This window comes from Barbus barbus (assembly GCF_936440315.1).
Source record: "Barbus barbus genome assembly, chromosome: 28".
Lineage (NCBI taxonomy): Eukaryota > Metazoa > Chordata > Actinopteri > Cypriniformes > Cyprinidae > Barbus > Barbus barbus.
This window is the reverse complement of record NC_136756.1, coordinates 24,005,927-24,022,745: the sequence shown is the minus strand read 5'-3', so window position 1 is coordinate 24,022,745 and position 16,819 is coordinate 24,005,927. Positions and strand designations below refer to the sequence as shown.

Below are 16,819 nucleotides of genomic sequence, written 5' to 3'. Positions count from 1 at the left end.
GGGGAGTAACTAGTTACATGTAACGGAATTAAGGAATTTTATTACAAAATAAAAGTAATTGTAATTATCAAGAGCTGATAAAATGTAAAAACTGTAACTTGAATGCAATGTAAGTCGCTTTGGATAAAAGCGTCTGCTAAATGCATAAATGTAAATGTAATTAGTTACAGTTACTAAGAAAAAATGTGTAATTAAATTACAGTTATGAAAATGTTAAAGATTACAAAGGGGGTTACATCAGATTTTTTTCCACACACACTCCCACAAAAATATTTAATTGATTTCTTTCATAAATTGCAGTGACTGCTCTAAAATATGAAACACCAATGTTTCAGAAGTTTATACTGTAACATGCTTATCCGATAACTCTTATATTTCCTATATGGGTTTATGTATATGCTTTATTTTTTTTAAGATTTACATTTTTTTTTTTTAAGGCATTCCAGTTTTTCCCGTCATAGCTATGCAAAGATTTGATTTCAAAAACAGTATCATAGCTATTAAACTATATCTAGTTATGATTTTAAATCTGTATTAAACCTAAGAATGATTTTAAAGTAAGTCTGATTTTGTGGTGGCTGTGCTTCAAAGGGAACATTGGATGCCCATTTTCCACAAGTTGGGATGATTCTTTAGGGTCTTCTCAAAATGGTCTCAGTGGTCATGAAAAACAACACCCTTTTTACCTTGTCAAAAACAGCTCTGTTCACAGTGACTCGTTTCGGTGCATATCTCTTTACATGCTAATGAGCTCTGCTCACCCCGCCCCTCTCTTCTGTGGAAGAGCAAAGGCGATTCGCAAATAATCATAAAAAATATAAAGTGTGAGATTTACTTCTTCTGGAGGTGCAGCTGGATCAAGAACAATGGGTACTGCTCCATCCTTGAGTTTGAACTTTTTAATAAAACCTGCCTTGAATTGTCCCCTCATTCAGAAAACAGTCTGGAGCAAAATGATTTGCGCAGCCAGATATAAACAAATTTAGTGAAAGTGAAGTGGCGTGTGGCCGAGTATGGGTTATTTGTGCTCTGCATTTAACCCATCCAAGTGCACACACACTGTGAACACACACCAGGGTTTCGGTTCTTGTTCAAGGGTCTCACCTCAGTCATGGTATTGAAGGTGGAAGAGAGCGCTGGTTAAGTTTTTGGGGGATTAAAAAAAAGGGCTTTTTATAATTTTACATTTTTTTATCATTGTAGGGTGTCCACACAATGCCAAGACACATTTATATGCAAATGAAGATATTTGACATCCAATTTCTCCTTTAAAATTAAAATATTATAATCTAAATTCAAGTGATGAAGGACTTTGAAAGTCTGACAGTTATCAGTGTTGAGTACCACTGTAAGGTTAACCCTGTCTGCTTTACATGTTTGAAAGTGATTAACAGTTGAAAACATTAGGAATTTAGAAAAGTAATCAAGAAGTAATCAGTTACATTACTTTAATAAAGAAATTGAAAAGTTACACTACTTATTACATTTACAAAGTAACCTTCCCAACACTGCCACTATAGTATCTTAAAAATAAGATTTTTTTTATAATGGTTCATTTGAGCCAGGAGTTTATGTCTTGTGCTAACCAAGGCTGCATTTATTTTATTAAAAATACAGTAAAACTGTAAAATATTATTACAATTCTACTGTAATATATTTTGATATAATAATATATTTCTGTGATGGTAAAGCTGCCTTTACTGATATGCTTATTTGCTGCTCAGATATTCTAATGTATTATTAGTTCTCAATATTAATAACTAATAACAATAAACTAATAATTAATTGGTATTATTATCAATGTTGAAAACATTTGTTGCTGCCTAATATTTTTGGTGGATATTTTTTGGAATGGTTTTCAGTTTTATTTGATGAATAGAACATTCAATGGTATATTATAAATATTTTGCAACATTAAGAAATGTCGTTACTGTCACTTTTGATCAATTTAATGCATCCTTGCTAAATAAAAGCATTTTATTTAAACAAAGTTGAGAGAAAAATATGCATTATGACAATAAATAAAAGATGGTGAGCGTAAGAGACATGTTTAAAAAAAACAAAACAAAATTATTCAATATTTTTGACTGGTAATAACGTTTATATATATAATTTATCAACATATTTTTAATGAGACACAAAAAAGTTTTAAGTTAACAGTTTCTTTATCTATGCAACCTAGATGTTTAATGATGATGAATAGATTAAAATTATCCAGTAATAATGTGACTCCATGACAGCTACTCATAAAAACACATTTGATCTAGAACATTCCACAATGGTTTGTAATTTTCAATCTGTCCTAACTGATGCTTCCAAGACCAACATAAGTCCATACAAAAACCTCTATGCAAGCCAGCTAGATAACTTTAACTTTGTAAAAAGTTAAAATCACAATAATGTTCAGTGTATCACAGAAAAATCAAATCAAATGTTTGCAAGGTATAAAAACATGTAGATTCAAAATGCACTAGTGCATGCGTTTTCATCTAAAAGATGGTTCTCTTCAAGACATTTATGATTTAGAATGCATGCAAAGTTTGTAAACGATAGATGAAGCGCTCTTTAACAGACATCAGAGATGTGTGTGTGCTTACTAGAGATTGGGCAAGTGACAGAAACACTTTCACACTGGCCCTCAGGCAATCCATCCTTATTGGTGAGCCCTGAAATATGATATCTTCAGAAAAAAAAATCAATGAACGAAATAAAGGTTCTTGTTCTTTACCTCTGCATAGTCTTTTATATATCGACCACAGCCTTTAGCCTGACCAACTTCTGCAAAGTTTCCTTGCCAGAAGGAATTTCACAGGGTCAGACTAAACTGTCTGTCATTGCATACTTTGCAAAGCAGTTTCATTGTTTGACTCTCTGTCTAGCTATTGTGGCAGTATCTGCTCTCAGGAAGATAAGGACTGAGGACACACAATTTCAAACTGCAGACCATTTGCTATGAGTTATGTATTAAAAATGTTTCATTGTCAAACTACTTCTTTAATATAAAGACTCATACGGTATATAAGACAGGCTTCCTTGAAAAGACAGGAGTCTATTATTGAACTCTTATTTTTCCAATTGTGCAGACATTACAGATGTCAGCTTTAATGAGTGCCGACTGACGTAGCTAACACCGCATGCTGTGCAGCATTGGCAAACCAAACACGTTTCATATCAATTATGCCGAAAAATTCTCACATAGTCTCTCAGGGTCTCACCAGTGAGATTATGTCACCAAAAAAACTCAAAAACATCCATCTGTCCTGTGTTGTATCCAAAAACATGACAAAGAGCAAACGAATAGCTAAATCTTTTGTAGTGTAAACAGTTTCTGACTTCTATCTGGACACATTTGTGATGAGACGAGGCTTGTGAGGGTCGATGAGATTATAAGCGAGAATCCTTTTTTCTGCTGATGTGGAGCTGGACAGACTTTCAGGAATGCTATGTGATGACTGCGGGGATACGGCAGGGATAGAGTAAATGTGATTAAATACACCCTTTTCTTCCTCAAGTTCATTATTTTGGGCAAAAGAAGCAAGTTCACTTCACAAAAGAACAGGCCAATAAGTTCACCACATAATTTCATGCCTGCTTTATTATTTGATTTGTGATCATGTTAATATGTGCACACATAAACATTTTTGGAACCTTAATAGACTATATAACTGTTATGGAAATTTGACATTTACTTTTGGTAAATAATTACATTTTAGTTATTCTCATAATTGATTTTGGGGTCTGTATAAGAGTTTTTAAATGTTTTTGCAAGAAGTCTCATATGCTCATTAAAGCTCAAAATAGAGAAAAAAATAACACTAATGTTGTTCAATCTTGATGGGTTCAGTAGAAGTACAATGGAAATAGTTGATCTGGCATTTCCCAGATATAAAGCTTGATACAGTCAGTTACATATAAAATCAAACCTGCTGATTCAATTCATAGCAAACTATAAAACTGACATAAAACTACCCTAGTAAAAAAGTAAGATATTCAAAATGCATTATTTCATACTAAATATAGTTCAAATCTATTAACATATTTACAGACTTAATGATATAAAAATTATAATTAAACTTTATTTGGAGTACTACTTGTGCACAGTGCATATAAATATTATACATATAAGTCTAAAATGTCCCTGTTGATGAAGATTGCACGATCTTTGAATAACATAAGTTTTTAAATGCAATATTTTTAAAGTGTACCTGAAGTATATTTGAAATAATTCCACTTTAGCACATTCAAATATACTTCAGTATATCTTTAATTGGCTTCAGTACTACTTCTGCACAATTAAAGTGCATTAAGAACAAAATTAGTTATTCCAATTTAGCAGACCTTAAGTATACCAGTTTAGTATACCAAAAGGACAATTGCAGGGTATTTTTATTAAGTACATAAATGTATTTAAATACCTTAACCTTATATACCTATACCTAATACCTTAACATCCGACAAATACGTACACAGAGACTTCTATCACTTCTACTATCACCTCGGTTGGATGGTGGTCACAAATGATCCCCCCTTCTAGCTTCTTTCATTAGTTAAATAGATGGAGTTACAACTCACCCCGGGTTACAACACTCCTCGCTCTTCCCTATATTAAGGATGTAATCATTATAATTATTACGAACAATAGCAGTTCATGGGAGTTCCTCACAAGTGTAAGCATGTGAGCTTTTGATGAGCACTTGAGTCTTGTATCGACACTCATCTGTGGATGAGAATGACTTATTATAAGCAATTCAACACAATTATGTGAAAATGACTGATAAGACTTATTTATAGTGCTCTGGGAGGTTGATCGTGAATGGATATGCTAATACACTACAAAAGGAAATTATGGAATGATAATTCAAACCTCTCCTTTGATGACACAAAAATACACTCTTGTGCATTAATATTCATATTGCTCCCTTAATATTCAACTTACATTTATGCATAAGCAATTCATGCTAATTGGTAATGCAGCACTAAAACGATCTTCGCTTGCATGCATGCCAAAAGTAGCTCATAAGTTTCGCTCTATACAGAAACCAAAAGAAATATTGATAAATATAATTATATTTTACTCAGTATTGAAAAATATCAGCAAAAAAAAGTTTTTTTTCTAATAAATGCTTATTAGAGTATCACACTGATCGCTTAGCAATGTAGATCTCTAATGAAATCAGTTTATGATTGCAGGTTTATGAGTCTGAATTTCAATTAGATTGTCCACGTCCCACAGGAAGTTGAACTGGCATGACAGGAAGAGGCATGTAATGAAGTTTAATAGACTATTGCATGAATGACATATTTTCATAGACCAAACCCTGGAAATGAGATTTTTTTGTTTCGGTTAAATGCCTTAAAAAAATGTCTGTGGTTAACACAAGCTCAAGTTATTTTCAGATTTAATTCCATTATATAAAATAAATCCGAATAAAAACATTCATGATATTTTTTTTTTATTTTTTTTTAAAGATTTTTACTTGGGAAGAGGCAGTTGTTTACAAGTGGCTAAATGGACTACAGAAGCTGTCAGGGACATTAAATATCATAACGGCTAACAAGTAAACATAACTACTCACTAGTCTGCTTTCACAGGCTCACTGGGTTTGTAATTGTGGTCTTGCAAACTTTTCGACCTTAAACATTTAAATAAAGACTGAAAGAGTGGAGAGAGTTATGCAACCGTGGTGTAGTTTGTTATAACCTACTTCCGCCAGTTACACTTAGATTATCATGATGAACAAAATGTGTAGGAATCATAAATGTTTGTTGTTCCCAGAGATAATTTTTTGCAATAATCCAAAGGCCAATGGAAAAAGTCCTATTGGGTTTTTGTGGAGGGAACCAATGTGATGCAAACTGGGCTGGACTACAAAAATACGTCATCACTGCAGCTCTCTATTCAAGCACACTGGCTAGTGTTCATAAATCACATATTAATGCGTCATTCTGCATGACCACATTTTAGATCCCTTTATCCTACCTTAACAAAATTCTTACTAACTATTAATAAGCAGTAAATCGGGAGTTTATTGAGGAAAAAGTCATAGTTAATAATAAGTTAATAGTGAGAATTGGTCCATAAAATAAAGTGTGACACTTTTTGCTTTACTTTTTTCAAAACTTTGTTAAACCAACATTCAAAGGTTTAACTTTTCTACTTCAAATTTCTTATATGAAGCCAAATTCAATTTCTTACATTCAAATACAGCAATTCTGCATCCTGTTTGTTCAGAATCAATTTAAATCCAGCAACCGAACTGGAATTTATCAGGCTTTCATTCCCAATTCAATTCAGAATGGCGCCCGAGCAAGTTCTGCAACAGAGCTATTGTGAACTGTGCTCCGTATCCTATTTGTCGGAGGTGAAAGGCTAGATTGTCTCTTGCTACAGGTCCTCTGCTTTCCCCGGTTTCCCTGTCACCTCATTCCTGATGAGTCTGTGTTGTTGATGTTTTCTGGAACTCATTTCGCCAGCCCTGGAGGTTAATTGTCTCCAGCTCCCTCATGTCTCTTATTGATTAAGAGCGTGGGCTGGAGCAGCTCAACTCATTGGCACTGATGCACATCTTCACCATGAGGCAGGGCCCTGAACCTCGTCACTCCAGGGAGGACTGTTCCATCCTGGGCTTGCCCACGGGGACTCTAACCCCTGACCACCAGCAGCATAAGCAATATCCTGTGTTAAAAAGCCTGTGGAATTGCTCTAGGCTGATCTTACTCACTGTGAAAAAAAGGAGCAGGCCATGGGAAAAGTCATTCTCAGCCACAGCGGGCGTGAGAGACGCTGCTAGCCAGCGCTGTCCTGCACTCGCTGTGAAGCCGTCAATCTGTCCAAGATGACACTCCGTGACGGGCCTGTCATAGTTCATCACAGCTGATTGAGACACAGGACCCTGAGCACACATTACAGACAACAACTCTACAAGTCTAGACTGAAAATGTTTATCAGGCAAAGGCGAAAAAAAGAAACAAGACGCAACCCATAAGCATCGCCTTCGCAGAAAATATTTCCATCTTTTTTTCTTCGAAAGAGGAGCAACCTTGCAGTAAATAAAAGAAAATGCAATTTATCTTCTCCACGTCCAACATATTGGAGAGCAACCGGCTGTCACGGAAAATACACAAACAAACCACACTGTTTTCCTTATTCCATCTATCAGGTTTAAAAGAATAGGTCATCCAAAAAATGAAAATTCTGTCATTTAATTGCCTCACATCGTTGCAAATGGATTCTCGAATATTTTTTGAGAATCTTTAAGCTTTCTTCCCCATACAATGACAGTTCATACTAGCAACCTGGTGTGTCAAGTAGGCCTATCTTAAAAGTAGAGTACACGACTCTATTCCAGGTTTGAAGCCATATAGCTTTGTGTGAGAAACAGACCTAACACCAAACAGAAGACATGGACTACTTATATGGTGTTTTGGCTTTTTATTTTATTTTTAGTTTTATTTGAATAAAATACCTTTCCGTTTTGAAATGAAATACAAATATATTCATACTTTACATTTCCCTGAGCTTGTCACAATTCATTCTAGGATTTCCTTTATTTTTTATTTAATAGATTTTAGAACAATTGTATTTTATTATTTATTATCCAATTAGCTTATCTGTATTGGCCATCATTTTTGAAAAGTTACCTTTCAATTTTGAATGAAATACAAATATATTTATACTTCACATTGCTCTGACCTTGTCACAATGCATTCTGAAATCTCCTTTATTTTAGTTTAGAGTAGTTAATTTAATATTTTATTTTATTTTTGTTTAATTTAATTTAGATTTTATTTAATATTTTATTTAATTGAAATGTTATTTCATTTATATTTTCTTTTCTTTTTTGTTCTTTTTTTTTGTTCTTCATGAAAAAAAACAGCAGAATACAGGTGTGGAATAACAAAGCTGAGTAAATAACGAGAGCACTTTAAATTTTAATAAACTACTGCCTTAAAAACTGTGAGCTGAATCAACAAGTACTAATCTGTTCTGTAATTCCAGTATTGGATAGAAGCAAAAAATGTCCAATGCTTGATCAGTGGACGCTATGATGAGTTTCCTCGCTACATTCAGTCTCTTTATAAAGCTCTGCTCCCTGTCCACCCACAGCCATCTGCTACGCTCGGCTTTGGACACACAGCTTGGCATTTTGTCCGTGCTGGCAGCTCACCGTGGCAATAACTGAACTCGCCCGTGTTCCTTACAGTTGTCCGAAAAACATATATAAAAGAGTGACAAACATGATGAGCGTGTTTGTGTGTGTGTGTGTGTGTCACGACAGAAGTAGAATAACTCCATTAATGCCATTCAAAACCAAAAAGTGTGAAACTGTGATTCACGGTTGCGGGTGCGCTTTTATACAACAGTTCTATAAACAAGAAGTTATATAAAGTTGCTTACATTTCAGACACAACATGATCAGCTATTCTGGTTAGTTTTGCTCCTTCAACGGAAACTGTTTGATAAAATATTATGAACCAAACTATCTATTTGTATAATATATAGTAGCCTACTTATTATACACTATATATGATGTAAATTATTTAACATGCAGAAATGGATATTACAACTGCATGCAACTAAACATTGTTTTAAAGGTGACATAGAATGCATTGATACAGTATTTTAAATTGTTCTCTGATATCTACATAGAAGAAAATAGAAATCTCCAGAAACAATTTTACATGTCCATTTACAACTACAGGATTCTCCTTAGAATGAAATGGTCTGTTATTTGCTTATTTGGCAGGGTCATGAATAATAATGAGCTCTGCTCTGATTGGCTGTTTCACAGTGCTGCTCAATAGCAAGAAAGAAACACAGGGAGGAAAATATATATTTAAATACTTTCTCTCGCAGTTATATAGTTGGGTAATTATACTCATATAATTTTATACTTATATAAAATGCGGACATCAGGAAGCCGTTATTAATACGCGAGGCATTGAAAGGATCGGTCGATGGCGTTATAGTTTCACTTTCAAGATACGCGATTGCACAAACTATGTTTATATAATGGAGCGGCAGTGGTGCTCAGGATCTGTAAATCATTCGCCATCATCCTCATCTCTCCTTACTCTGTTTATGCGGTAAGTGAAATCTTATGTACTGTAACAGGCTGCAGCTAGCAAGGAGCTAATCATGTCCCTTTAGTGGCTCACGTTATTTTAGTAGAATGCGTTATTTGCTTTCCGTGCCTTTCTGAATACAGACACTAACCCATCCCTGCACTTCACATCCCCTGCACAGCCTGCAACATAACATTTATTTCCATGGTCTGCCATTTTCGCTGTTGTCCTCGCTTGTTTATTGACAATACCTGCAGAACTTCTGATGGTTCGGCTGTGTAGGTTCGGCTGGCGGCTGGCCTCGAACAAATGTTGGGGGTGTAGTGATCCCGACTGTTGCGTAACAGTCGGTGTTATCTTCTGATTCGCCTGTTTTTCAGTGGTCTTTTTAATTCACGAGATTTACATAAGAAGGAGGAAACTATGGTGTTTAAGGCTTACTGTATGTCATTTCCATGCACAGAACTCTTATTATTTAACTATGACAAAGTAAAGACAGTTTTTAATTCTATGGCACCTTTAAATATTTGTAACACCTCAGAAATGAGGAGAAAAACTGTTTGGAAATGTTCTATACATCTCTTAGTGACATTAATATTACTAAAGCATTTTCCAGACAGATTGAATTACAGGTAGTGACACGGAAGGCTTACCAAGCCAATGCTCTCCTGTTATCTTTCCAAATCCTTCACGATAAGCTTCCCAGTCACGGAAAAAGTTAACAGAGCCATCTTCTCTGCGTTGAATGACCTGAAAAAAGGTTAAAAAAAAATCATTGTTGTACATTTAAACACACTGTTATCAATATTATATTCATGCTGAGGTGATATGTGAATAAAAGGAAATGTATGATTATTATAGAAACCACTTTAAAGCAAATTGTAGCCTTCCCTGAATAATTTTGCCATCAGAATGGTAAAGCTACATCTATCAGCAGTGATAACCCTCATCCTTTGGACTAAACCGCTTCGATGAGAGATGCATGATATATTATCATATGGCGGATATTAGATTTTTTTATGATTTTATATAGATTTGTTTTTTAATTATTAATATATATATATATATATATATATATATATATATATATATATATATATTAATCTTGTGCATGTTCATTATTTTTACCTTTAGATTACACTTAGATTTGTCATCGTCTAACACTTACAAAAAATGAATCTTTACAAAACATTACTTTAATTATACTAAAAAAATGTCATCTTTAGCAAATTTTAAAATTAATATGCATTTTCAAACAGTATATTATAATGTTGTAATTTCTAAATTCAGTTGTAGCTCTTTGTGATTTTAGCTTTTGGTTTTTTACTTTTAATCTATTTCGACAAAACAGTATAGAATTTTAATATCAGCTATTTATTAGTTATTCGTCATAACATGAAAAAAATAAACTTATCTGTATTGGCCAGAATTTTACGCACCATCCATCCATAATTTTTAAGTTAACTTTCAGTTTTGAATGAAATACAAATATACTTATATATAGTATATCCAAATATATATATATATACTGTATATATAGTGGTGGGTCGTCAGGGGAAGCAGGGCCTTCTCTGCTGGCCCTATAAAAAATTTTATTGTGTGAAAAATGTTTTTATTGATTATTTAGGTATCATTTTCATTTGTGTAATATCCACTTGCCTATGATTAGTTTAGTTGAGGTTGGAATATCCTACATAAAAAAAGTCTGAGGCTAGCACTACAGATAGTGCTACCCTTTTGTTGAAAGACGTCACATCTGATTTGTTACGAGCATTAGTGACAGAATCATCAGCCCATCATTTTTTGACGTTCAATGACAGCCCGCCCTCTGGGTCTAGCTACGTGCCCAGTGCTATCCCCAGTGTTAGACCACCCCTTTAGTCAGGGATTTACAAGGTACGAAAGTGAAAGTAAACGAAAATGACAACTGCAGTCATCGGCGCCTACACCAGATCTTGTTGCCGATCTACTAAAACACCTTTTTCAAGGCGCTCTTTTACAGACAAAAGAGAATAACAGAGAAAGGAAGACTTAAACCCAAACTGAATTCGCTAGCAAAGGCCAGCAATGTTTTTATGCGCCATTTCAAAGATTGCAACTATGAGTGCTATGCGTGGCTAACAGCTAGCACTGAGCACAAGTTATTTTGTTTGCCGCGTTTACTTTTTAATGGCAGTAAAGGGGCATGGAATGACAGAACCACATACTTTATTTACAAGTGACAGGTGAGTGTGTTATTATTTGATGAGTATTGTATCATGCACATTGTTATGGAGGCGTAACTTACATGGTGCGTTGATAATACTGTGGTGTGGTGTGTGGATGTCCAGCATTTGTACAGTTTTGCTGCTTTGGGCGCGTCGTCATTTTAGAATGACGTGAATGTGCACAGTGGCCCGTGTATTGGCGGATTACTTTTACTGACATGTAGGGAAATTTACTCTGCATTTAACCCACCCTAATCTAGCCTACTGTTGAAATTGTTGATCAGCCGTCATTGTTTTTGAGCACTATCATGCCATATCTTTTGTGAATCCTAGTGAAACCTGATTCAGTCTCTATGTAGCTAACACACGCATCTCTTTCCTGCAGGTACATCCTTTGTCTTTGGTATGCAGATGTATTGTTTTCTCTGAGAGGAATGAAGGGGAAACATGTAAATTGACTGGAGATGGATATTTCAGGAGTACGGTACAGAGGATGTATGTAGACGGGTCGGGGTCCTCAAGGGAAAGGTGAAGCACACGTGGAATTCAAAGTGAAATTCAGACACTAATTGACTCCTGATCCCTTTATAGAAGATTAATCAGGCAGGCAGTGGATCAATGGCTGTTGAAAATGCCAGCAAAGGAGAAGTCTTGCCATCAATGTAAATGAGCCAAGAACAGCACCCTTCTCACATGCTCACCAGTGCCTGCCAAGACGAAAACACACATGCCTCCAGGGACAGTTCCCAGAGGAACACCCTCACCTAAACAAGTCGGGAAGAACTCAAGGAACTCAACACTCAAGGAAAACCACCTTCTGACCTCAGTTAGAAATATTACAGCCATCTACGAGTTTATGAGATGACAGTGATGTCAATGTGTTTGTTTAAAATAAGGCAAGAATTTAAGCAGGTATGTAAATGTTACTTAGGGTGTGTTCACACCAGGAAAGTCCACTATTTACTTACTTTGGTCCGGACCAAATACAAGGTTGATTTTTTTTGTTTGGTGCGGTTCGCTTTCACACTGCTCTTTTTGCAAATGAACCAGAAATTGTACCAGAATCAATTCAACCGTACCAGAGTTCATTTGGAAGCGGGCCGAGACCACCTCTTCAGCTGGGTCTCGGTGTGGTTGTTTGGTGTGCACCCGAGTGCGATTGGATTGCTGTATTCACACCTGCCCAAAAAATCCGCACCAAAGGGGGAAACGAATTTGAATCAAATTGATTCAATTGAATCAAACAAGACAGGTGTGAATACACCCTTAGTATGAATATTTCGTTAGGAAGTTAGGAATAGGTCTCTTTTGTCAAAAATTTTTCACCCTCATGTCATTCCAAACCTGTATGGCTTTTATCAATTTTATCAATTATATTTCTAAAGGATTTTTTGACTCAATATTATATATTGTAATATAGAATTTAATTTAATATTTGAATATTAATTATTTAATATTAATTATATTTGCTAAAAATTACAAATGCACAATAAAACCACTAAAAATTAAATTACAAAAAATGAATGTCATAATAATACTCTCTTTACTCCACATAATACACTGCTTTTAGTACACTAATACAATAAGATTTTAATGAAGCAACTCGTTCTAAAATGTGACATTTTCAAATTAGTAACGGAGGCTTGGGCTCAGCTGTTAATTGTGCTCATATGTACACTAAAAATAAGTCATGGACAATAAAACTACTAAAACTGAAATGAAAATAAAAATGAAAATAAAAAATATGAAAATAAAACTGATTACAATTATGAACCTATTTAATTTAATTTAAAGGAATAGTTTTACTGACCCTTTAATTTAATGTAATTTTAAAACTATAGACATAAAAAACAAATGAAAATGACAAAAACTCACAACAAAATTACTAGAATTTTAAAATGAAAACAGAAAATATAAAATATAAAAACAGTTCAAAACATTAACACAACTGCAGTACAATAGTAAATAACAAAATAACATTGATATGTTTTATTTTATTTTTTTAAATCTATCTACACACACACACACATATAATGTATGTATAAATTATGTATACATTTTTTTCCAATCTGTTACATTTTGTCAATGAATCTGTCAATTTTATAATTATAATTAACTGTTTCAAATCTATTTCAATAATAAATATTTAATTTCTAACATTGTTAATATTTTAAATAATATAATTGTTATTAACTAAACAATAACAATACATAAATATGTAATTAATCATTTTCCCGAGCTCTGAACGTTGTCTAAGAATGCAACATGTACTATACACTATCAATTGCTGCCACATGTGAAAATCATGTTTGTGTCGCTAGAAACACATGAATTCACATACTCGCGTAGGAGTTTCAGTCCTGAATATACTGAAGGTGCTTTTTCCTTGTTAGAGGAGTTTATGTTTAGCTAAGGGGCTTTATGTGTGATGACACACAACATATAGATTCTGCAGAGAAGACCTTTGAGTGGGACCTCCCAGGCATGTGATCTTGGAAAACACAGCCACTCTCTCAATAAAATATGCCAACACTCTGTGCAGGTGCTTTAGGCCGCATTCAAAATTAATGGATGTGGCTTGACTCTGAATAAATCCTTTCATTGGTTCCTCTTCCAATCCGCAGAGCAACCAAAAAGATTTTAATTATTCACCATAATCTCTGTAAATGAACACTGCATCACCTTTCAGCAGTGGGCTCACTTAATTGTTACTGTACCTCGAGTATAAAACAGGTAATTAAAATACAGGGAAATTTTCTTGTTCTGATAAATATTTCATAAGTGCTGCTTTGAATATTCCCACCGGCGCAGCATGAGCAGACTTCAAGCGAGGCGCTGTTTAGATGGTGGAAAATCAGATGCATATTTCAGGTGGGCACATCTTGGGGCATTCCTAGGGTTCAGAGAGGGGATACTGGGGGCGACTGATGGCTTCGGGCCTGTTGAGTCACTGCACAGCTGAATAGCTGACTAAAAACATTTGATGCACTAAATATATGCAAATAAAGATTAGGGCTATCAATTTTACATATTTATTTCTGTGTAGGACATATTGGAGCAGGCTGTCAGACTATATAGTATGAGACGTTACAATCAAACCTGTAAACAGTAAAATAACTATGACATAAAATAAATTCACGATGCTGTAAGTCAAAGACAGAAAAAACATTAATGAAATGATACACATTTATGCTAAATACAGTCATGGCCAAAAATGTCAGCACCCTTGGTAAATATGAACAAAGAAGGCTGGGAAAATTCATCTGCATTGTTAATCCTTTCGATCATTCATTTAAAAAATTCACAAAAATCTAGCCTTTCATTGGCTAATAAGAATTTAAAATGGGGGGAAATATCATTATGAAATAAATGTTTTTCTCAAATACACATTGGACACAATTATTGGCACCCCTAGAAATTCTTAAGTAAAATATCTCTGAAGTATATTCCTATTCATATTCACAATTTTGAGCACTCCAGGGTGATTATGAACATGATATTATCCAGCCATGGCTTCATGTTTCACAGAAATATAAATAGGAGGGAAAACAAAGCCCAAATTCCCTTAATCACCCATCACAATGAGAAAAAACAAAGAATATATATCTGATGTGCAGCAAAAGATAATTGAGCTTCACAAATTAGTGAAGTGGCTTTAAGAAAAGAGCTAGAGCAGTGAAAATTCCCATTTCCACCATCAGGGCAATAATTAAGAATTTCCAATCAACATAAATTGTTACAAAACTGCCTGGAAGAGGACGTGTGTCTATATCGTCCTAATGCACGGTGAGAAGGAGTGTTTGAGCGGCTAAAGACTCTCCAAAGACCACAGCTGGAGAATTGCAGAAAATAGGTGAGTCTCTGGGTCAGAAAACCTTTAAAAAAATGGTCAAACAGCCCCTACATCACCACATGTTGTTTGGGAGGGTTTCAAGAAAAATTATCCTAGCTCATCCAAAAACAAACTCCAGCATATTCAGTTATCAGACACGACTGGAACTTCAAATGGGACTAGCTTCTATGGTCAGATGACACTAAAAAATGAACCTTTTAGCAGCAAAAACTCAAGATGGGTTTGGTAAACACAGGGTTAAAAGTACCCCATGTGTTCAATGAAATATAGCGCTGTATTTTTGATGTTGTGGGCCTATATTTCTGCTGGAGGTCCTGGACATCTTGTTTAGACACATGGCATCATGATCAAATACCAACAGATAACAAAAGCAATAAGTGACTGACTCTGTTAGAAATCTTATAATGGGCCATGTTTGAATGTTCCAACCATACAATAATCCAAACACAAAACTAAAAAAACAACACAAAAATGGGTCACTGAGCACAAAACCAAGCTTCTGCTGGCCATTCCAGCCCTCTGACCTGAACCCTGTAGAAAATGAGTGAGGTGAACTGAAGAGAAGAAGCACCGTCATGGAGCTGTGAATCTAAAGGATCTGGAGTGATTCTGGATGAAGGAATGGTCTCTGATCTCTTGTCAGGTGTTCTTTAACCTCATCAGGCATTATAGGAGAAAATTTAGAGCTGTTAAACTGGCAAATGGAGGTTTCAAAAAGTATTGAATAAAAGGGTACCGTTAATTGTGGCCAATGTATTAGAGAATTGTTTTTTATTCATAATGATATTTCCCCCCGTTTTAAATTCTTATTATCCAACGAAAGTTTAGATTTTTGTGAATTTTTTTAATAAAAGATCAAAAGGATTAACAATGCAGATTAATTTTCACAGCCTTCTTTGTACATATTTACCAAGGCTGCTGATATTTTTGGCCATGAGTGTACATGTATATGATACTAGCTATATATAGTAGTATAATTTAATGAAACATATAATGAATATCTATATATAAAATAATGAATATATATATATATATATATATATATATATATATATATATATATATATATATATATAAACAAATATAAAAACAAATATTATATATAAACATTTTTGTTACTTAAAAAGTAAAATAAAACAGAATAATATTTTATTTTAACTAGTTGTCAAGGCAACATTTGGTAAAATAACTTAAAATTGAAATAATAATTTAGATATAACTTATTGTATATTAATTTATATATTTATTTATCTTATTATATAGACTACTAACACTGACACATTATTAAACGCAGCAAAATTTATGTTTAAAATTAAAAAGACAACAGGATACAAAAATAAAAAAACTGACTCGAAATATTAATAAAACCTATACTCCAAAACTCTCACTGAGACTAAGGACCAGCTTTACTAAACAGGGCAAATTAGCGCGAGAGTGCAATTCCAAAACAGCGCTCAAAACAGATGGGAGGGGAAATTTCTGCGGTTGATTTACTAACAACGCGCAAGTTAAAGAATCACAGACGCAACATCTCATTTCCATAATGACTAAAGCAATACTAAGTGCAAATAAAGAATAAAGAAATATAGAATCCACAGCACATTGAAAAATACCGGAGGACAAAAATGAAGGTTTGCAAGAAGTTTTGATAGAGCTGGTATTGCGCGACTCCCAGTTGGGGGTTCCAAGTTGT

At 34.3% G+C, this 16,819-nt stretch overlaps 1 protein-coding gene across 3 annotated transcripts in view; it reads right to left on the bottom strand.

Moving 5' to 3' along the window:
* Positions 1–16,819, bottom strand: part of LOC306848117 (fibrinogen C domain-containing protein 1-like) — a 107,098-nt gene that overhangs the window by 28,562 nt on the left and 61,717 nt on the right. For all 3 annotated transcript variants that reach the window (XM_079382476.1, XM_079382477.1, XM_079382478.1), the window contains one exon: positions 9,720–9,816. In XM_079382476.1, coding sequence (XP_079238602.1) covers positions 9,720–9,816 — 97 coding nt within the window. The remainder of the gene's footprint in view (positions 1–9,719; positions 9,817–16,819) is intronic.